At 40.0% G+C, this 23,109-nt stretch overlaps 1 protein-coding gene across 2 annotated transcripts in view; it reads right to left on the bottom strand.

Moving 5' to 3' along the window:
- Nucleotides 1-23,109, bottom strand: part of LOC129765310 (uncharacterized) — a 225,315-nt gene that overhangs the window by 95,853 nt on the left and 106,353 nt on the right. For both annotated transcript variants that reach the window (XM_055765484.1, XM_055765483.1), the window contains exon 9: nucleotides 3,542-3,674. In XM_055765484.1, the coding sequence (XP_055621459.1) occupies nucleotides 3,542-3,674 (133 nt within the window). The remainder of the gene's footprint in view (nucleotides 1-3,541; nucleotides 3,675-23,109) is intronic.

The following is a 23,109-nucleotide window of genomic DNA, read 5'->3' as shown; positions in this document are numbered from 1 at the left end:
GATGTGAGATGAGGACGGTCGCACTCTGACGCCTATGCATTGTGGTTTTGTTCTCCAATTTCATTTCTCTTCTGCAATTGAACCTAACGGATGGGTATAAAAAAGACGCTTTTTACACAACATATAATTGTTTATTAATAATTGTAGTTACCTCCTCCCTACTTCATTTCCGGAGATATATATGTGTTATTTCTATATACCCAAAAAGCAGTCATTTTGACTGCTTGAGGAATTTTAAATAATAAAATGACTTTTATTACCGAATTCAGTAAAGTTCGTATATGACCAGTTTCGGCATTGTATTGGTATGCAGTTTTCATTTTTTGCGATTACCGTCACATGATAACATACACATACATGATAAATTGTCACTTTGGGCGTATACAGGCAAACCTTTATCTGTGTGGGGGATAGAGGACCGCACAAAAAAAATCGTGCAAAACTTCGCCAGTAGCTTTAAAAAATCGGGTTCGGTACACATTTTGAAAAAAACTTTTTTTGTGCGGTAGATAGGGAACGCATAAAAAAAGTTTCCCCAAGGAAAATAACTCAAATCCACGCCGCTCACCGTTCAATTTCCTTTTGTTTCCCTGCTTTGCGATGGGACAGTTTGCCTTTCCGGTAGCGCGTGGCTGTTTTATGCTTTTAGTTGCATGTCGAAACGTGTTGCTGTTAGAAATCATGTCAGGCAAAAACTTGGAAAAACTTAGAGCATTTGATGGGAGAAGGGGAATGATTTCAGAAGTGGATAATTGAGACGCAAATATGTTTTTTTCGCACTGACATGCATATAAACCAACGAAAAAAAATAAATGAACGATAACTTCGTCAAATATGCTTATTTTCATATACCCCAAAAACAAAACTCGCACAAAAAACCGCACAAAAAAAATCGCACAAAACAGATTTTACTGTACTTGATAAGTTGCAGTTTCTCAGAAATCTAAAGTAGTAATTACTTATTACGTTATTCAAATTTTTATGCAGTAACACTTGTTCTAACAAGTTGTGTATTTTATTTCTTTTGAGGTCTGAATGCAGTAAATGAATGTTGAAAAAAATGAGTTATTGGAAAAGTAAACGAACATATGTGAAGAGTGCTTCGATGATGCAATAAATTCTGAACTATCATGTGGAGATGAGGCAGATTGTGTTCAAAGTGAAACATCTGACACTGAAGATAACGATGAGGAGTCGATCACTAATTATGAAAATGAAAATGTCATCAATATATCCGGGAAAATGTGTAGGGTGCTAAGCAGTGCAGACTCTGATGAAGAAACAGAAAACACTTTCCAGGAGACCGGAGCAGTTGTCGATGGTACTGTGGTCAAAATTTGACGAAACTGGTGTTCCTGGAAGGTTACCATCAGCTTGTATTATCAAGGGTGTGAAAAGGCACCCAGGTAACGCAAAAACGAGCATTATGGCAGATGGTCTTATCTCGTTGATAACAGACAACAATATTATCAAGCATATAAAAAAAACGCACAAATGTAGACTGCTGAGTTTTGAGGAATGATTGAACAACAGAATAATCTGAAGTATGTGCATTTATTGGCATTTTATATGCCAATAAGCTTGTGTGCTCCCGTGGCTGAGTGTTTAGCGTCATAACTAACATGCCGGGTGTTCGGGTTCGATTCCCGTTCTGGTCGGGGGAATTTTTCGTCGAAGAAATTTCCTCCGACTTGCACTGTGATCACGCGTATTCTAGAGCTTGCCATTCAGAATGCATTCAAGGCGTGTTATTTGGCATACAAATCTCAACTAAGTACTAATAAAAAATGACGCAAGTAATACTACGCTGAGACGGCGAAGTTCCTCTAGGAACGTTAGTGCCATTGAAGAAGAAGAAGATATGCTTGAATATAGAGAATAGCCAAACTTGCTATCAACCAGGGCAAAATATTACAGTTGACGAGCAATTATTTTCGAAAAAAACCAGATGCAAATTTTCACAGTATATGCCTAATAAACTCAATAAACTTGGCATACAATTGGAATGAATGTTTTGAAAATGAATGTTTTATTTGGGGAAACACATCAATGCTTCTTAGAGAACACGTTCTGAAGCTTGTCAAGCCATTTACAAGATGTTTAAGAAAAATCACGACCAATTTTCCCTAGCATGTCACTCGCGACGAAATTATTGACAAAAAAAAACAATTCTAGTTGAAACCATTAGAGGAAACAAAAGGGAACAATCCAAATCAGCTTATCAAACGGAAGATAACATGTCTCGTTTTTTTTTAGTCAAATAATTTATTTATTGTTAATATTCACTAATAACTTGTTTTGTAATTGTAAATGATATAAAAACTATTGAAAATTAATTTTAAATAAATTTCTCTACACACCAGATATCAATTCACAAAGCAGTCTTTTTGACTGTTTTTGGGCAATATAGTTATATACTAAGTTTCGGTCTTTCTAGTGTTAGTTCATCTGGAAAATATGTTTTCTCGAGGTCTGCAAAGTTAGCCTCCATAGCGGCGACGACCTCCTCATTCGACTCGAATTTTTGCCCGGCGAGTGAGTTTAGAAACAAAAAACGTCGCACGGGGCCAAATCTTGAGAATACGGTTTATGGGGCAGCAGTTCGAAGTGCAATTCGACCAATTTGGCCGTGGCGACAGCGGGTTTTTCTAAAATCCGCGGACACGCCCGCTTCCACACACGGTCAAAACGAAACTACGAGTCCGATTCGGCTGAAATTTTGACAGTAGCCGAATATACTACACGATACGTAATCTCTCTTGCGATACTGACACCATCGGGCGATGAGGCTAAGTACTTATCGGACCGCCCTCGTATTTAGAGTCACCATAAAAAATCATTTCCCCCGCACAGCATTGCACTCAACCTAATCAACACAAAAAGCTACAGAACCCAAATCACAGCAGATCACAAAACCGGAAGTTGATAATCAGTCGACGGCTGGTGTTTTCTGTTTCATTTCACACCGCCACTTTTTTCGCTACGTTCAAGCGCGAATCAAAGTGCGAGAAATCTACGCGATTGCGAATTTCATCCCCAAAGACGAAATCAGCAGCAAGCTGAAAGCTCGAGATTTCAATCCCGCTTGCCGAGTCTTTCTTGTTCGATTTCCAAGGATTTTGTTTCTTTTGAACGCATCCACACGGCGGTGTGCGCTGTTTTGATATGATAAAGCGCAACGGGAAAATATTATGACAGATATGAATTAAACGCTACTTGCGAGAACAGAGGCGGAAAGAGAAAAAAAAACTGAATTGGACGGGATGAACACCCGCGTGAGATTGTTGCTGTATTTCGCTATCATGAGCGAACTAAATGCCAAACAGGGAAAAAAAGAATTTCCTCCACTCCGCTTTTCCATCAAACTCTGGGATTTTCCTCCCAAAAAAAAAAAGAACGCGAAAGAAAAATTGAGTCAGTTGAATGAAACGAGCAGATAAAACGGCTTGAAATACGTCTCGTTTCAAGCTGCATTAGAGAATGTGAGAAAAATAAAATAAAACAAGCAACCCGAGTGGGGAGGGGCTTTATTTCCACTTACCTGAGCCAGTGACGTTTTGTGACAGACGTATGACAGCATACCGCGTCGTATTGATCGGCGAACCAAACCACCAGAATGATGTAGAACGCGGTCGTCGTGTCGTTGAAGAACTCTGACATGATGGCCTCCATCCCTGCAACGACAACGAAACGGGGAAAAAACATATAAATAATAACACCATGAAAAATGATGGAAAACTGAACTGGCAAGCAAGGAACCGTGGGTCGCAAAACGAAGAGATTAATCATATGTCGGTACGATTTAGTGGCAAAATGTGACGCGTGATGACCCACTGCCATCGTCTTCTCAATTCGGGCGAAAGTGAGGTGTTAATGGAGTACGTCTTTTGGGGGGACGGTTTCTTTAAAATAAAAAAAAGTAGGAACTTTTGTTCAATGGAAACTGGGAAGGGTAATTGAATCCGTTTCACATCGAATTAAATCCGTAAATTTAATTTCCAGGTACAGCAAATTGGAGAACTCCATCTACACGAAACAACGGGAGCGATTTCATTCCAGAAAATAGCACGCGACACTTCAAGCTTACTATCAAATCCCCGATCTAATGTAAAATGAATATAAAAAAACGATGACTTTCCATGTGTACGAATAGTCCATTTTTATTCATCAGACTAATTTGAGACGATAGCAACCGCACAGCGGGATGTAATTTATGTTTTCGTCAAAGTGGATATTCGATATCCTGCTCTTCCCCGTAGGCATTGGATCGGTGGACGGGGATTTCCATACACTTCTATATACATATATACGAAGGAGAGCAAACTCCAGCTCAGATCCCCTCCCGTTCTGAGATGGGACAGCATAAGACTTGGGAGTAGGTAAAGTGAAAAGAATTCCATTCCTTCAAATGCAGAGAGACCCTTTTTTACGATGAGATATTCTTGTTTCTGTTCATGCGACCATCATCATGCGTCCGGGGGATATGCCAAGAAGCGATTGCCTACCACCCGCCTCCCTCCCAGGAGCCTTGCGGGGGGTACCGAAGGCGGGCAGAAAGGACACACTGTTTTAGTTACGGCTTAAAATTGTACCCCCATTGCTCTTAGCGCTGCGTGAACGTGTCCGCTCCGATTCCGTGAGGATTTTATCTGAATTTTTTTTTCGCTGTTCGCTTGTTCGTTAGTTTACCCGATCTGATGTAGGATTCATGCTGCTTCGCTGCCGATGACCCATTCCCGGTCACCCGAGCACGTGGCCTAGTCGGGGGGCTGCGGCTCTGCTATCAGTATATCATTGAATCGAACTTCTATTTATTTGCATCAACTCGACTGCATTATTTTACTTCATGATGCGACCCGGTTTGCGTATGAGCCGGGACAAATCGCAAGAGTGGCATATGTAGAGCGAACGCATTGTATGAACCTCAACAATTTTTGTTCTACTTCCATTCCAAACTATCTGCATATTGGAATTGTCTGACAATTTTAATGATTTTTTTTACAATTTTTTTACAAATTTACGATTGAATTGAAGCTGCCCAAGTAGCCGGATCGATTTCATGTTTTCCTAAACCGCTTCCCATCACTCCTCCTCCTAGTGTTTCGGCTGTAACTTAATCTGAAAGTCTTAACGTCATGTGAACACTTTAGGACAGCTATACTCAACCTCCGGCCCACTGGGCTCTTTTGGATGGCCCGCCTGGACCGTTACCATTTTGCATTTGTAACAATCATGAAAACTTAAGAAATCATCTAAGAAACATAAGATGAGAATAATGGAGATAAACGCATTACATATTATTACACTAGTTGGTTGTCTAGTTAAGTGATATTATTAGATTAAATATCTATTAAATATATTTAATCCGATCATTAGGGCTAATCTTGTTGACGTCAGTGAATATAATGAAATCAAATCAGTTCATGGTTTTTTTTAAATAGTTTTGAATTATTTTAGCTCTGAACGGATTCTGATGACTTGCACTTTAATAGAATCGGAAATCCTCTAATTTATTTTCGGTATGTTATACAGTACTGTTCTGATTAAAATTACGATAATTGAAAGAAAATACACCTATCGTGTTTCCGTGGCCGAGGTACAGCATTTAAATATCACTGCTAATCAGGTGAGCGTAAATCGGTCACTCGAAATGCAAAAGCAGCATTCGTTCTTTGGACAATGTGGATAGAAAAAATATTGCAATTTAAGCCATATTTGGAAAGCCTTGCTGCCGTCCGGCCGCTAGCTGAATAACTGATAAATCCTTAATGACATATTTATGATTTTTTTTCAATCTTTCATTCAATTTTCGAGATTTCAATCATTGTTTCCGGATCAAAAGTAAGGTATTTTTCAGCGTTAGTGTCGGTTCGGATTTTCTGTTGCCGTTCTGCGTTATCTGAGATGTTTCGTTCTGTGTTGGAGATGTAATTTTGCTAAGAAATACTGAAGAACTATTTGAATATTAAAGAAGATCAGTATTTCAGTTTCAGTGCAGCGAGCAATTTTTTTTTTCTTATCCCATTTATTTATTTACTAGGCTCATATCATTTTAGCTGTAACAGAGCCGTGTTTTAATCGTGTACATGAACATATGTTTATGTTTCTATAAATTGTAAATTACACAGTAGTTAGTAGTAGCCATTTAGGCGTTATGTTTTCTGTTCCATTACATTATGGTAAATTACACAGTAGTAGCCATTTAGGCGCAAGGGTATTCTTCCATTGTTCAGCAGACCGGACAGCGGAAACAGTTGATATTAATCATTGTTGTGTTATTAATAGAACAGCAGCCCGATGTTTCTTGTAGAGCAGAGCAGTTGTATGGATGAATCGATCTTTGTTCCACCGTGGATCGATTTCCATCGCTGATGATGGTTGCGTGGACGAGTTATTCTATAACAACACAAAGATGGTCAATTGGTGGCGCTGAGTTTGAACTCACGATCGATCGCTTGGTAAGCGAACGCGTAATTGACCTTCTTAGACAACGCATCTGGTGATCTGGCGTAGTGGTAACAACCATACTTTTCACGCTGAGATCACGAGTTCAATTCTCACTCCCGACATTCTTCCAAAAATGGAAGTAAAAGTGACGAACCAGCCGAAATGTGTTGAAAGTCACTATAATAAAAAAAAATCTCGTCGTTTCTCGTAAAGTATCCCACTACTCCACCGTTGAGAAAACTACGAGAAACTACGCAAGAAAACAAATATTTCGTTGGAAAGCAGTGGCCGGAAAACCCCAAATGGTCAAAAAATCCACTTCAAGTTCTCGCAGTTCAATCAGTTTTCTCACTCGAAAGACTTCATGGATATGGCGGTAGAAAAAAATCACATACGTGACGCCAACAGTAGTACTTTGGGTTTATGAAATCGAAACCAGGTCAATTGAGTCTCCCAGCCAATTCTGCAGAACCAGATGGAAAAGTTCCGATCAGGATTCCGAGGACATCTGGAAGTTGAAAGCCTATATTCCGGATATAGATTATATAACACAGAAACCCGGGATGAACATGGCCAATAATCCAATACAAGTAACAAGCTTCATGATATGAATTGCCAAATAAAACCATTTGAAAGTTAGTTTGCAAATAAAATTTATTCCATTTAATGAACATAGAATATTCACATGCCTCATAATCATTTTTTTAGGAGCTGGAAAAAAACTATTTTAAGTATTGATTGACTGTGAAATCTGGCAATAGCGCAGATGGTAAGCGCATCGGTTTTCCGAACCGAAAGTTGGGGGGTTCGAATCCCGCCAGTGTCTTGAATATATGTCGGGTTGGAAATTCGTTTGACAACCCTTGAGCAATGAGCATATCGCTGTGTTTGCCATACAATGTGCCCCCTCCCTCCTTCAATGCAGAGCATAACTTAAAAACAATCCCATTCTTACTTGGTATGAACATTATAAACATTTAAAGCAGGGCTCATCAAAGTCATATTCAACTGAGGATAGTCAGGGGACTATGATGAAATTCGCCTTCGTATCCAATGTTGGCTTCTTCCAGCAGTGTCTCCGTCAACATGACTCAACTGTCATTCGGACATTTAGTTGCTATCTCACTCTACGACTCGACTATCTCATTTCATTCTTCTCCGTCAAATCGACTTCATTGAATATTGAGGTGACTAAACTCCCCCCACCCTCCGCCAAATGAATTCGTATCTCTGTATTACGTATGCATGTATCGACGTCTGAGTTTCACGTGGTTTGACATATACTACAGGTGGGATAGATTTGTTTGTATCGTACACGAAAATTACTCATACATATAAAATAGCGTGTAGTGTTGTGTTCAGAAACACTGACAAATTTATGAATTTTGTTGATATAAACCCGCCTTTCTGTATGTTCTTTAAAACGCTATATTTTGAGCTTAAACCCGAATTTTGAGTGATAACCGAACCTGATAGCAACGAATATGAGGACCAGGTCAAAATTTTTAGAAAAAAAGTTTTTAGTCGTTTTCTCACAATTGCGTCGAATGGACTTAAGGGGTTTCTCAAACAAACGGTTCAACTATCTTTAAGAAGCTATAGGAATAAGTATATACTGCAGCATGTGATGTGATTATGAAATTGCGAAAATAAAATGTATTTCTACACGTGGCGCCAGAGGAGGCCCTTGGACCGCCTAAATAACAATCATGACAATTTCATTGAATATCTTTAGTAATTTTTTCCAAAAATCCTGATTCTTTTTAAGCGTGGTATTGTAGAATCAGCTGAAGATTGTTGATTCATGGTTCCTTCTTGCCTCCGCGAGAACATTCTACTCGCACCGCTACCGCGGCGGCCTTTTTCGGAGCTATCAGAAACTGCGATCATCCCCATAATTATCCCACATGTCTAATGAACAAAACACTGCACTATGATAATCTTGTGTCTTGTGTCAGTCTTGTGAAGGGTTAGCTGCGTACGGTGATGAACTCGCATCTATCGTAGGATTCTACGGAGTACGAAGAAAGCACGATTCCCCACCAAGATGCGTTCCCTTCATACATTTATTAGGGAAATTATACTAGTGTAAACTGACCAGACAGTCCCGCGTTTCAACAAAATGTCCCGCGTAAGATTACGTCCCGCGAAACGTCCCGCATTTGGCAAAAGAAACGAAAATGTCCCGCGATATCAATATATTTCAACATTACAATTTGATCATGTTGATTTTATTAAATGCATGAACCTAACAAAAAACTCTTATTTGGCAGACTGTTCAAGCGAGCTTCCAATGCATCCAAAGATTAATACGTTGAGCTGGTTTCAACGCACCGACAGTGGACTTTTTGTTTAGAGAGTGTCAAATAGAAACGACAGCAACAAAACTAGAAAATGATTTTTTCATAAACGTCCCCTATTGATCCGAAGGGATCAACGTGAGTCAGACGGAATCTTTGGTCCCCTAGCTCGGTCAGGGCTTAACGTGTTGAATAAGCCGGAAGAACTAGTGTATACGGGATAGGGAGAGGCAGGGTTGTTTGATGAAGTATCGTAAATGAAGCGCTTGGCGGCCTTACGGAAGTTCGCCGGAACCTCAACCATGGCCGATGAAAAGATGTATGTCGGCGTGTTCTTTTACCTTTTCGTGGCTTAAAAAAAGTGGCTCAAAAATTTTCTATCGATCGCAGCTGGGGGATGTTGGGAAGGTTGGCAGTCTTTGCGACAATGATCGACAATTATTCGATCTCCAGCCGATCCATCCTCCAGTGATCTTTTGGTATAAAGGGCAGATCCTAGGTTCGGCATGAAGACCACATCACCTTCGCAACTTCCGGCAAGCACTCCGTACTGTATATCTCCCAGTTCACCATATGACTCGAAAGAAGAGCGGCTTGCACATTCCCTTTTCGTATGTTAGAGAATGACCTTCTCGAGAAGTTGATGTGGGTGATATATTCGTCGCCATTGCTTACCTGGGGAACGTAAAGTATTCGGTCCCTTATCATTCGTTGAATTCGAGCATCAAGTACGTCTTGTCTTTCATTATGATCACGAAAATAAGTTTTTCACCAGTGAAAAAGAAGTTTTTAACTTCCTTCACCGGATTTCATTATCTTTTGTATTCTTTTTTCCATCGCCATCCGAAATTAGTCCACTTTTTTTTATCGCATACGTTAACGCTAAAATCGATGAAAAATGGATTGGATTTTTCGAGCATATCATTCGATAATTGGAAGAAAAATGAAGAAGTTGAATCTAGTGATGTCTAAAATTTTCATTTATTCGATTATCGATTGATCGTTGGGACAATTTTCAATATTCGATTCATTCGAATAATTATCTTCCAATATTCGATTAATCGAGCGAATATTTATTTCTTGTAATAATCACGTATCACGTTGTCATTCTGGTCTCGTGGTCTATCGAGTTGTCGATGTTAGATGGTTGGATAAAAAAAATGATGAGGAATAAAAAAATTATGTAGCCTAATTCTTAACTTAAAAATGCATTAACCTTGAGAAAGATCTCTTCTTTCATTAATCGCGATTACAGTGACAGTTATTCGATGTATTCATATTTTGATTTTAAATTATTCGATACAAAATTACTCGATTATAATTTCAGATATTCGATTATTTGAATTAATCGAACGATTAACCGATGGGGGTCTCCGTAGCCACATTGGTTGCGCGTTCGCTTAGTAAGCGATCGATCGTGAGTTCAAAACTCAGGACCCTCATTGACCATCTTTGTGTTGTTACAGAATAGCTACGTCCACGCAACAATCATCAGCGATGGAGATCGATCCACGGTCGAAATAAGATCGATTAATCCATACCACTGCTCTGCTCTACAAGACACATCGGGCTGCTGTTCTATAAATAACTCAAAAATGATCAATCAACTGTCTCCGCTCTCCGGTGGTCCAACTGGATAATGGAAGAAAAGAAAGAATACTCTTACGCCTAAATGGCTACTGTGTGAATGTACCATATGTAATGGTATAGAAGGAATACTGGCGAACGGCAACTGTGTAATGTGCTAATTATAGATATGATAACCATGTGACATGTACACGATTAAAATTCGGCTCTGTTACAGCTAAAATGTTAATGAGCCTTAAATAAATAAATGGGATTAAAAAAAACAATTAACCGACGTCTCTAGTTGAATCGTGCTTGCCAGACTTAAATGCTCTGACTGAGTGAGTGATTTTCAGGCGTAAACAAAATCTAAACCACCGAAAAATCACAAATGAGTGAAGATACTTGTAAGAAATAATACAGATTAGGTTTAATTGCAAGGACACATGTTAAGAGTTTCACGAATAAATGAGACTCTCTAAACTATGGTTTATGTTCACATAACGTATATACATAACGTTTTGTTTTTTGTGTCCCGCGTTACACCTCTGACCATCTGGTCACTTTATACTAGTGTATCATTTTCCGCAGATGTAATCAATCTACTTTTATTGTACACTGCCTTGAATCCGATGAATATGTAAAGCGTGGATATATTATACTCCCGACATTTTTGCAGAGTTTGTCAGAGCGTAAGCATTGGTCCATGGCAGTACAAGCCCTCATGAATCCAACTTGGTGTTGACTCACGAACTCGTTAGCCAAAAGTGAAACACGACGGAAGAGTACCTTATAGGCAGCATTATAGGTCCTACTCATAGACCGGGCACATAATACCCTGCATCCAATCTTGTGGCACCTTTTCCTCAACTTGGAGATAACTCTGTTAAGCGCCAGTTACTCTTGTATATACCTCAAAAGCTCGCCTGGTGTCCATGGATTTTCATCTCCTCAAAGTCAGTTGAAAAAAAAACAAACAAATTTCTAGAAAAAGAAATCTAATTTTCCTCTCAACATAACAATAATTCAGGGGTCTTCGTAGCCACATTGGTTGCGCGTTCGCTTACTAAGCGATCGATCGTGGGTTCAAAACTCAGGACCCTCATTTGACCATCTTTGTGTTGTTACAGAATAACTACCTCCACGCAACAATCATCAGCGATGGAGAATGATTCATCCATACATCTGATCTGCTCTGCAAGAAACATGGTGCTGTTGTGCTGTTAATAACACAACAATGATAATGTACAATTTATAGATACGATAAAAAATGTAACATGTACGCGATTAAAATGCGCCTCTGTCACAGCTAAAATTCTAATCAGCATAAATAAATAAACAAATTGGATAAAAAATAACGATAATTTAAAAAAAAATAAATTGGATTATGCTTATTGCATTAGTGCACTGCGCCTGACGGTAACATTTCAAAAGCCATAAACTTCGCCTTTTTTGCATTATATCCGCCCTATATGAGCATAGAAAGCATTCAATAAAACAAATAGAAACAAATAATGTGCAAAATTCGTCATGCGAATATAGTGTACATGCTGGGCTATTGCTTAGTGCTTAATAGTTATAGTACTCGTTCACTTTAAATTGAATATGGCGCGTATTATACATTAATAAATGAACTGCAGCCTAGATAACGCATTGTAATACTTGATTTGACTTCAAAATCGCTTAACCAAATTTATATGAAATGAGCTTATATCAACCGGTTTTCGAAAACTTGAACAGTTACTTTGATTATTTTTCATGTCTTTGGAAATTCCCCTTATGGTAATGTTTTATCACAGCTGGTAACATATCACAGCTCAATTTATCATCAATTATATTTGATTTTGTATAACTTTATTTAGCATTAAATTTGGTTTGAAGCAAATATATGCGAAAGGTTTCAATTAGTGATGAAACGGATAGTAGTTTGGCCGGATACCGTATATCCGGCTAGCTTCGAGGCCGGTTAGCCGGATATTTGGATTTTTATTTGCGAATATGAAACTGGAAGAAACTGCATGTGTGCATGAACCAAAAAAGGATTGCATTTTAGGGAGAATGATCAACATATTTTTGCATTAATATAATGAACGATAAAAAAATTTCCCGATTAGTCTGAATATTCTTTAATAGAGTATCAAGTTTTCTACAAGCAATTTTGAATAGATATTTTTCTGATAAGGATTTTCTATCACAATGATGGGATTTTTGTGGGGTGTCTTCAGGAATGATAATATGAAAGACTTCACTACAAAATATGCTTTATGACTTCATGAAGCAATGCGTTTGGCTTCTGATATCGTTTGAAAAAATAACAAGAATTATAATTTTCAACCTCTTCTTCGAGGTAATTTCTCATTTTTCTGCATAAAAAGCATTTGGACTAAGACGAAATTGAGGGGGTCTTGGTTGGGCGTTCGCTTAGTAAGCGATCGATCATGAGTTCAAAACTCAGGGCCCTCAATTGACCATCTTTGCGTTGTTACAGAATAACTACGGTCACACACAATCACAAGTCAGTCACAATCATCAGCGATGGAGATCGATCCACGGTCGAAATAAGATCGATTCATTCATACAACTGCTCTGCTCTGCAAAAAACATCGGACTGTTGTTCTATTAATAACACAACAATGATCAAATCAGCTGTCTCCGCTGTCCGGTCTAATTGGACAATGGAAGAACACAAGGAGTACTCCTCTTACGCCTAAATGGCTACTGTGTAATGTACCATATGCAATGGTATAGAAGGAATACTCTTACTCCCAATACGGCAACTGTGAAATGTGATAGATACGACAGAAACATGTGACATGTACACAATTAAAATCCGACACTGTTACAGTAAAAAATGCTAATGAGCCTAAATATATGAACAAATGGTATACAAAAAAGACGAGATTGCACATATAGTCAGCGACGGGTTCAGGCAACATATTCCAATGCTAACGAATCGACTGTTATGCGAAAACACTTCGAATCGATCGCAATTACGATCCTTACAAGATTTGCTAGAATTAATATTTATTTAATTTTGGAAAAAAACTGATATTTCAGTTATCAAACATTATTTTTAATGATGCATGAATGATGTTTCAGGGCTATTTTATTATGGTTTATATATAAATTATTTATATTTTCTACTATCCGTTATCCGGCCGGATAGCAAATATTGCCCGGATAGGCCGGATACCGGATAGTTACCGGATATCCGTTTCATCTCTAGTGTCAATCACAATAACAAGACCTAATGAAATACAAAAAATATGTGAACCTTTCTACAGTATTGCTTTGATAAAAGAACACACATTGTGATGTAGGAATAAGCCGTTCGTTCGAATCTTGTACAGTAAAAAATCAATTTTGACAATAAAGGGTGTGTCACATCAAATTGCATCACGGAAAAAACGCTGTAGAAATTTAATTTTTAGGAATTATATCTTCAGCTATCGCTTATAATCAGATAAGAGTGTATAGATCACGTTGGCCATGCTTCACTGTCAATTTTTCGTAAATTTGGAAAAATGTAGTCGAACGAAAAAGAGCGTCGTGAATTAATCCTGTGCACTCATTTCGTGAATCCGGAGTTGTCACATCGGAACATCGGTAAGATGCTGGGAATCGTCCAATCCACGGTCAGCAGAGTACTAAAACGATACTTCGAGAACCTAACCATCGACCGGAAGGTGAAGAACGGCAAAAATGGATGCTCCGTCAGTGAAAAAGATCACAAGCGCGTCGTTAAGCAGTTTAGACGTGATCCGAGAAGTTCGGTCCGGGATGTCGCCAATTAGCTGAATTTGTCAAGTTCATTCGTCCAGCGGACCAAGCAGCGGGAGGGCCTGCGTACATACAAGGTTAGAAGGCTCCTAACCGCGACGAAAGGCAAAACATGGTGGGGAAGACGCGAGCCCAGAAGCTGTACACCGAAATGCTGACGAAGCCGCATTGCCTGGTAATGGACGACGAAACCTACGTCAAAGCGGACTTTCGTCAGCTGCCGGGCCTGTTGTTCTTCTCCGCAGAGGACAAATTCAGCGTTCCGGAGGAGATTCGCAAGCAGAAACTATCCAAGTTTGCCAAAAAGTACATGGTGTGGCAAGCGATCTGCTCTTGCGGAAAGCGGAGCGCCCCCTTCGTGATGACCGGCACGGAAAACGGGCAGGTTTACCTTAAGGAGTGCCTACAGAAGCGCTTACTACCATTATTGAAGCAGCACGAGGGCCCGACCATCTTCTGGCCGGATCTCGCCACTTTTCAAAGGACTTGTTGGAGTGGTACGAAGCCAACGGGGTCGCCTTCGTGCCAAAGGAAATGAACCCACCCAACGTCCCGGAGCTTCGCCCAATAGAGAAATATTGGGCGATTATGAAGCAGGCCCTCCGGAAGAACCCAAAAGTTGTCAAATCGGAGGCGGACTTCAAGAGAAAATGGATTTCTGTTCAAAAAAAAATACAACCTGACGTTGTACAGAACCTTATGGACGGGGTAAAGAGGAAGGTGCGAGCATACGGGCTTGGGCTCGAAGTATGAATAAAAAGAAAATGCCAAAAGTTGTTTAATAGTTTTTATTTTACTGTCTAAAATTTTCAAAAGGATCGGTCTACTGGGCGAATTTCTACAGCGTTTTTTCCGTGATGCAATTTGATGTGACACACCCTTTATTCGATTTTTCGAATAATAATTTCTCGGAAAATGGAGTCGGAAAAAATAATTCTTGAGCATTAAGGTTTCTTCAGTGGCATCGTTCTAGGATTTTCAAGGTACTGTCGATAGAAAAGATCCAATACTCTCATTGTATCAGCTCCATTCCAAATTTAGCCAAAAATGTGCTAATGTAGAGTAACTCTTGTAATGATTGCAGGTATAATCCCCGCAAAAAAAATCCTAAAATAGCTCCTCATGCGCCAATCTAGCCAACAAATCCCGCTCGATACTCTCGCAGAATATTGATAACTCAAAAGCTAAAACATCCCTCTTGTTGCCAGCAGGACAATAGCAGAAGCTCCGATAGCACCAAGGGACGATTAGTTTGTTCGGGGTCGGTTATCCCACCCCTCACCACCAAGAACCGGGAGTGTCAATTTCTTCCGCCCGTCGTCACTGTCATCGCCGCCGCCTGACCTATGTGTCCTGCCGAGCAGCACAGGACCGCACAGCTCTGGACCCGATCCCGTTCCTCGGTGGCAGCAAACACGCAGCTGCCGCCTCCACTGAATGCAATGGATGTGTTTCCCATATCAATTCGGACACAGTATGAGGTTAATTTGTTGTTTATTCTGCTCCGCTTAATTATTAAATAAATTAATTTACTTCCATTTCGCTCGGAACTGTTTTTTCCGATCGCTTTGCTGCGCGCCCTCGCCTTCTGGCCACACCGGGCAAATAGGATCGATTTCATTTACATTTTTAGAACTGCGCATTTCATTGGGGCCGACAACCACCGAGAGCGTGCCAAAAGGGACGTCACAGGGTTTTCGCTGGAAACCGCTGCCCGAGAATTCGTTCGGAATGTGTTTATTTGTTATTTCAATCCCTTTCGGAGCACTGTTTTTCCGGGAAAGTGATTGAGCGGAAGACATGCCGATAAAAGACACGCTTCCTAGCTGGAGAGCACACAATGGCGATGATGATGGAGGGGGGGGGGGGGGGGTGTTGCTTCAGATGCAGTAATAGTTTCTAGGTAGAAAATGAAACCGGGAATAATGCAGCGATTGTCGATATAGAATAACTGTTTTGATACGACTGTGATTCTCGAAAACGTCATTCGAAATCAAACTCAATGCCCTCGGAATCCCCGAATCAAAGGATGAATCCTGAATCCACATCGCAATCATAATATCAATACGAAAATTAATTTTTCACGAAATGTCCTTCGGATGATGGAATAGCCCCGAGCGGTTTTCATTTCGATGTGGTCAAATTTGCGAAAAACAATATTTCGTGCCAGCAGTGAAAAAAATCCACAATATTGTGTATGATTAATTTGTTTGATTGAATTCGATATCCAAGCGTACACACGGGATGGTCCTCTCTCATACCATTCGTATTCGCTCCTCCCCCATGTTTTATCATTCGCGTCATTCGCGATGTGGAGCGTATTTGTGCGTGCGTGCGTGTGATGGTGTGAGGGTGTTTGCAGCGAACGGTTCGTTGATAATCGCGTTAACATATCCGAAGGGATAATGTGCGAATCGTCTAACAGCCTTGGGCCGATCTGCCGATGGTCAATGGATGAGTTCTCGCCCATAATCAATCACTTCTTTGCGCGTAGAGTTTACCACGGTTCATCAGTCAAATATGCTTTACTTTGGTAATGGTTTGTGTGTGTGTGTTAAGTCAGTTGATAGAAAACAGAGTTTTTTTTTAAGTAACAACAATTTTTCAATGGCATACATGAAACAGAATCAAAATATTCGGTTGGGGAATACGTTCGTAGCGGAGTTTTTGTTTAAACAAAAAATCGATAATTATATCAATAAGTTAATCAATTACATATTCGCCGCAGTTTATTTTTTTGGCCAATCTACAGCTGGTGATTCCTTCAAAAGTAATTTGAGACATTTTTCATCGAATTCAATAGAAGCGTCTCATCGACGTCAAAGTCGCCATTTTCGAGCTTTAAAAACCACTTTCGTGCTGTAGACCTTCTCTATACACGTCTAAAATGCCCCGGCAGCTTTTTGGCCTCGATAAAAAAAACAAAAATGTTGATTTTTGCATCCTGGGTATTCCTTCTCCAAGCCTCAAAACTTATAAAAAATATAACTAACATAGTTCTGTAGAGCGGAAAGAGATCTATCGAATGAATTCTCACCCTTTGCCAAACAGAGAACAAATCGTTGTAGAATAAAAGAAATATAAAAACGCTATGAACTTATTCCCCAACCCAATAATTAGCTTGATGACATGCTGAATGAATTTTTTGGCTTGTCTGGCAGCCAAATTCCATTTCCGCTTCAATTCCTTCTCGTCGCTTGCAGTTCCTTCTTCGAGACATTGGACTTAATCCACTTCTTGGGAGTGGATAGTGACATCATTGTCTTGTACCACTGTCTGTTCAAATTGGAATAGTAACAGATTGTCATACGGACTAGATTCTCTTCAACCTCGTGCTGCTTCAGGAAAGATAACCTTTTCTGGAGGCTCTCCTTTCAATGTATTACCTGGTTCGATGTTCCAGAATCGACGAGAGTGTCAGTTTTCATGAAGAGTATGTTCAGTTCCTGAAATAGGGCGAACGCTGCATCCCAAGTTCAATCCCTCCACATTTTTTGTGACCGCCAGCACAGCACTAGCACTGCAACCTGGTTTTTTTTCAGCCGTGAAGCAGTTTATACCGTCAACCCAATGAGATACATATAGAGGTGGAGCAGTAGGCGAAGTGTATCTGTATTGGCAAGCCAAATATCGTGACGTAATTATTCGCATTCAATATGGAATGTATATGGAAGAAACAAAACAATGTTGAAAGTACTCACGGTTGCATGATAATTCGAGCCAAAATTCTCATGAAATAATTCAACTGGTTGTTTTTTAACAGATGACAATTATATTGTGGCTTATTTCGATTATTCATGTGGTAAGAAGGTCCAGAGAGCAGTCGTATGCTTAGTTCTCGAAAGCAGTAACATTTTCGGTGAAATTTTGATTAATTGGCGATTATTATCTCACAACATACACACCGACACTGAGAGCCTTCGAAACATCAACTTCATAACGGTAAAATAATGAAACTTCGTTTGCTTCTATGAACATGGGGGAGTGAAAATGGCACATTGAAATATCACTTTTTTTAGTCTTATTCGACGTAATTTCACAAATATTCACTACACGCTATCACATTACCCTCATATTCAGCGGGAGCTTTACAAAAATGTACGTTTTTAATTGATAAATTACTTCCTGAAAATAGCATTTTTACATGGATGCGGTGGCCAATAAAAGAGAAACACAAAGACTGACGTCACTATTTGCGAGATAGTTATGGCAGGACATTGCCGTGAACCAAAAAAAGAACCCAAAAGAAAAACAAAATAACAACAATAGGAGTCAACATCAGCAACAGCAAAAGTGTTCAAATTTTCTGTCAATGCTTCGCTCCTGTTGTAAATACACGTTTTCTCAAACAGTTAATGATCAGTTCTGTTTAGAATCGAGTCCAAAACGTCAAAAAGGCATATTTCCCCAAGTGAAACGATACGGGACCCGACCAGAGCCTCCGCTCGTGTGCTTTCAAAATAACGGTTGTGTCCCATTCACCCGAAACACGTTTACCTGAGACACATTTACCCTAATGTAACACACACCCGAATGCCATTCACTCGGATGTAACAAATACCCGTATGAAACATATACCCGAATGAACATTTACCCGAATGAAGAAGCAAAATTTCCGACAAATCAGAGTATGAGTTTTGTCGAATCTCCTGTTACGAAGTTACGAAGTAAGATGAGTAAGATTGTAATGAGGAAACAAAAATGTTCAAAACTTCGCTGTGTCATTTGCAGAAATTAGTGTGGGCACAATTGGCATGCCGTCTTTCTTTTCCGTGTTGCTCTTGAAAGCCAAGAGATCAAAAAGAAATTTTGACAGAAGATCGATCTTTTGGGACTTAGCCTGAGGGGCAATGAAGGTATGGAAAAAAATAATTATCGAATTTAATTAACCGACCATGTACATTTTGTTTATTTGTCAAAAAAAAACCTGTGGAAAATTTCAGCTCAATCAGACATGGTTTAGAGGTGCCCTAAAGCGCTTAAAGTTTTGATTTTTTGATCCTCGAAAATCTCACAAGGGGGGAGAGTAAAAGAAATTTAGAAAATCGATTTTTTTCTTTCGATGCCAAATGACTTAAAAATGCATGAAACGCCGAGATCTGGTGTGATCTCGAAAAAAAATTTTTGGCCGAAAATCGACTTTTTGGGACTTAGACTTAGTGGCCAAAAAATCATGGCCTCTCAGGCAATGAAGGTATGGAAAAAAGGTCCCAAAAGGTCGATTTTCGGTAAAAAAAAATTTTCGAGATGCCACCAGATCTCGACGTTTCATGCATTTCTAAGTCCTATAATAAAAAAATAAGTACCGCTCGGCTTAAACCAAGGCTTTGAAATGCCCCGGTCGAAAATGGCGATGTACAACATAACCTTTTTTTCGAACTTGTGCTTGAACTTGTATTTCACTTCAGGCGGTGTGGATGACTTGTCGCTGGAGTAGTAATTATCATTTCCTGGAATATGCGTTTTGGACAGCGGAAAATAGATTTCGTCGTCCAGAACGAAAAACGTCCCGCGGTCATCCACCGACACTGTGATTTAACCGTCTCAATCTGCTCCTCCATGTACTCCGGCGACCTCGTCTTCTTCCTGCAGACGATTCCTTCCATCTTGAGGGTCCGATGGATCAATACGTGGGAGCAGCCATATTTCCGACCGGCGTCACGCAGGCTGGTTGCGTCCTTGTTGTCAAACAGCTTCTTTAACGATGTCTTTCTCTGCTTCGTCATTATCGTCAACGGACGACCACTTCCGACCTTCCGCTCTACGTTCAGGGAACCCAGGATACGATATACCGTACTGACAGGTACATTTTCTTCCTTAAAATGTGCCACCGTGAACTTTTTTCCTTGCTGGAAATGCGTTTCGTAGAACCGTACAATACGTTCGCGGAGCACGTGCTGTATCGACGCCATCTTTGCTTTGACTAAATTCAAACTAGCAAAACCAAACACGTCTACTGTTTCTAGGGAACCTAAAGAGCAATTTTCTTGGAGAAAGAAAATTTTACGCTCTTTTTTTGAGTTACTGAAAGGTATTGAAAAAATTCTCATTTTTTATTTAACACCCGTTATTATATATTATTTGTTTTATTTGTTGAGACATCGATAAAACGTCAAACGCCAAACATCATGCTACACTAGAATACCCCCTTGAATGAAAATTAAGTGAATCTATATATATAAAAATGGATTTCTATCTGTCTGTCTGCCTGAATCTTATGGACTCGGAAACTACTGAACCGATTGACATGAAAATTGGTATGTAAGGGTTTTTGGGGCCGGGGAAGGTTTGCGTGATAGTTTGGGACCCCTCCCCCGCTCTAAGGGGGGGCTGCCATACAAATGAAACACAAATTTCTGCATTACTCGAGAAATAATCACGCAAATGGAACGATATTTGGCATTTGGAGGTTTTAGGGTGCAATAAATGTTTCTATGATGCTTATACACTCCACCCCCCTCTCTAAGGGGGGACTGTCATACAAATGAAACACAAATTTCTGCATTACTCAAGAATTGATCAATCAAACGAAACCAAATTTGGCATGTGAATATTTTAGGGGGCACGAAACGTTTCTATGGTTAATAGACCCTCCTCGCTTCTCTCTATAGGGAAGAAGAGGGAGGGGTCTGTGTCTGAAAATAATGTGATATGATGAGTTTTGGTAGAAGTACTAGGATTTTTTTAGTAAAAGGTAAATTCAACGGGGTCGATTAGAAGATGAATCAATGAACAGTTCTGCGATTGGACTCATGAACTTGCCTTGGTCGATCCACGGTCGAAATAAGATCGATTCATCCATACAACTGCTCTGCTCTGCCAGACACATCGGGCTACTGTTCTATAAATAACTCAACAATGATCAAACAGCTGTCTCCGCTGTCCGGTGGTCCAACTGGATAATGGAAGAACAGAAAGAACACCCTTACGCCTAAATGGCTACTGTGTGAATGTACCATATGTAATGGTATAGAAGGAATACTGGCGAATGGCAACTGTGTAATGTGCTAATTATAGATATGATAACCATGTGACATGTACACGATTAAAATTCGGCTCTGTTACAGCTAAAATGTTAATGAGCCTTAAATAAATAAATGGGATAAAAAAAAAAGATAGCGATACAGTGTATTCGACAAAGTTTTATATCTAATAAAAAAAATGAACTTTCGTCGAAGACGGCAGGTTTCTATTTTTTATTGTTTCTGGAAAATAAGGCTTTTTTTATGAAGACTCTTGAAAATTAAATGTTTTACTCGTTACATTGTTTTTTTTTTTATCCAAAATATATATTTTTATTAAGGCTCATATGGCGTCAGCCTAACGGGGCCGGGAGTTCAATATTTCGACAATGTTTGCTTACAACTATGTTAGTAATATGTAACCGATTACTCGCGGTTGGCTCGAGGTTAGTATTACAAGTGTTCTCGTAATTGGGATGTTGCTGTCTCCAATGCTCTGTACGTGTGCCCGACACGGGATACTTCCTATTGGGATGCAGCTGACCATTAATCAGCAACGCCCCCTAGTATGTACCCCATATCTAGCGTGGTGCGTATTCTCGACTCGAGGAATCCAGGATAGAATGGTCACTAGCCGGCGCAATCATCAGCTCGTGTAGAGTTGTCATAAGCGGTACAACCTTTGGCTCTTGTTGAATGATCAGTGGACTGCACAACCTTTGGCCCGTGTATCTGTAAAGAGTGTGTGTATGTATTGCCGCGACTAAGTAAAAGTTTATCGTTTGGATAGGAGGGATATGAAACGGGGATACAACGAAGGAAACATCATTAAACGTTGACATCGGCGTTTCTGAGGAACAGGTATAGATGAAGCAGAAGATCAGGATCACGGCTACCTAAGATATCCCGGACGGGAATATCCGATTGTCTGCCTTGTGCTCTCAGTGCTCTAGAGAGCTGAGAGCGAGCAGCATGGAACCGGATACACGACCAGACAACATGCTCGATGTCGTGGTAGCCATCGCCACAATCACAAAGATTGTTTGCTGCGAGCCCAATGCGATAGAGATGCGCGTTTAGGTTGTAGTGATTGGACATAAGCCGAGATATCACGCGAATGAAATCACGACCTACATTCAATCCCTTGAACCATGCACTCGTCGAGACCTTACGGATAATCGTGTGTAATCAACGACCGAACTCCACATGCGCTGCCACCTTATGAGCGTATACTGATGAGGAATGTGGAAAAATTCATTATAAGCAATTTGCCTTTCAGACGGCGCCAGTGGTTGTATGGTTAGCGTAACAGCCTCACAATCCGATCGGCCTGGGTTCAATCCCAGCTGGCGTCGTTGGGATTTTCTGAGGCGAAAAATCTCTGGTTACGTCTTCCTTCGGAGCGGAAGTAAAAGAAGTTGGCCCGGCTCATGAGTTGTTGAGTCTGATAGGTAGGAACAGGTGGAGTCGCCTCCCTGATGTCGGTGATTGGCACTAAAAGTGGCGGAAATAGGCCGACGAAAAATAAGCGAAGATAAAAAAAAAAAAAATTTGCCTTTCAAAAAGTGTGCCTTCTAAAGCGCCCACCTTAGCTAGCGAGTCCGCTTTCTCATTCCCCAGAATCGAGCAATGAGAGGGAACCCATGCTAAGGTAATCTTGAATAATTTTTCGACCAAAACACTCAATAGTTGTCTTGTTCTTGTTAGGAAATAAGATGAGCATTTATCAACTTTCATTGAGCGGATTGCCTCTATTGAACTGAGACTGTCTGAAAAAATAAAATAGTGATCGATGGGCAATGTTTCAATGATCCCTAATACGTAATATATCGCACCCAGTTCAGCGACATACACGGAACAAGGATCTTTGAGTTTGAAAGATGCACTGGAATTTTCATTGAAGATGCCGAAGCCAGTGGACCCGTTTATGAATGAACCGTCAATAAAGAACATTTTATCAGATCTAACTTTCCCATATTCTGCCGAAAATATCGGAGGAATAGAATCGGAGCGTAGGTGATCGGGATTCCATGGATTTTTTGTCTCACGGACAG

Source organism: Toxorhynchites rutilus, chromosome 2 (assembly GCF_029784135.1).
Source record: "Toxorhynchites rutilus septentrionalis strain SRP chromosome 2, ASM2978413v1, whole genome shotgun sequence".
Classification (NCBI taxonomy): domain Eukaryota; kingdom Metazoa; phylum Arthropoda; class Insecta; order Diptera; family Culicidae; genus Toxorhynchites; species Toxorhynchites rutilus.
Note: the sequence above shows the minus strand (reverse complement) of the source record. Positions and strands in the feature narration are given on the sequence as shown.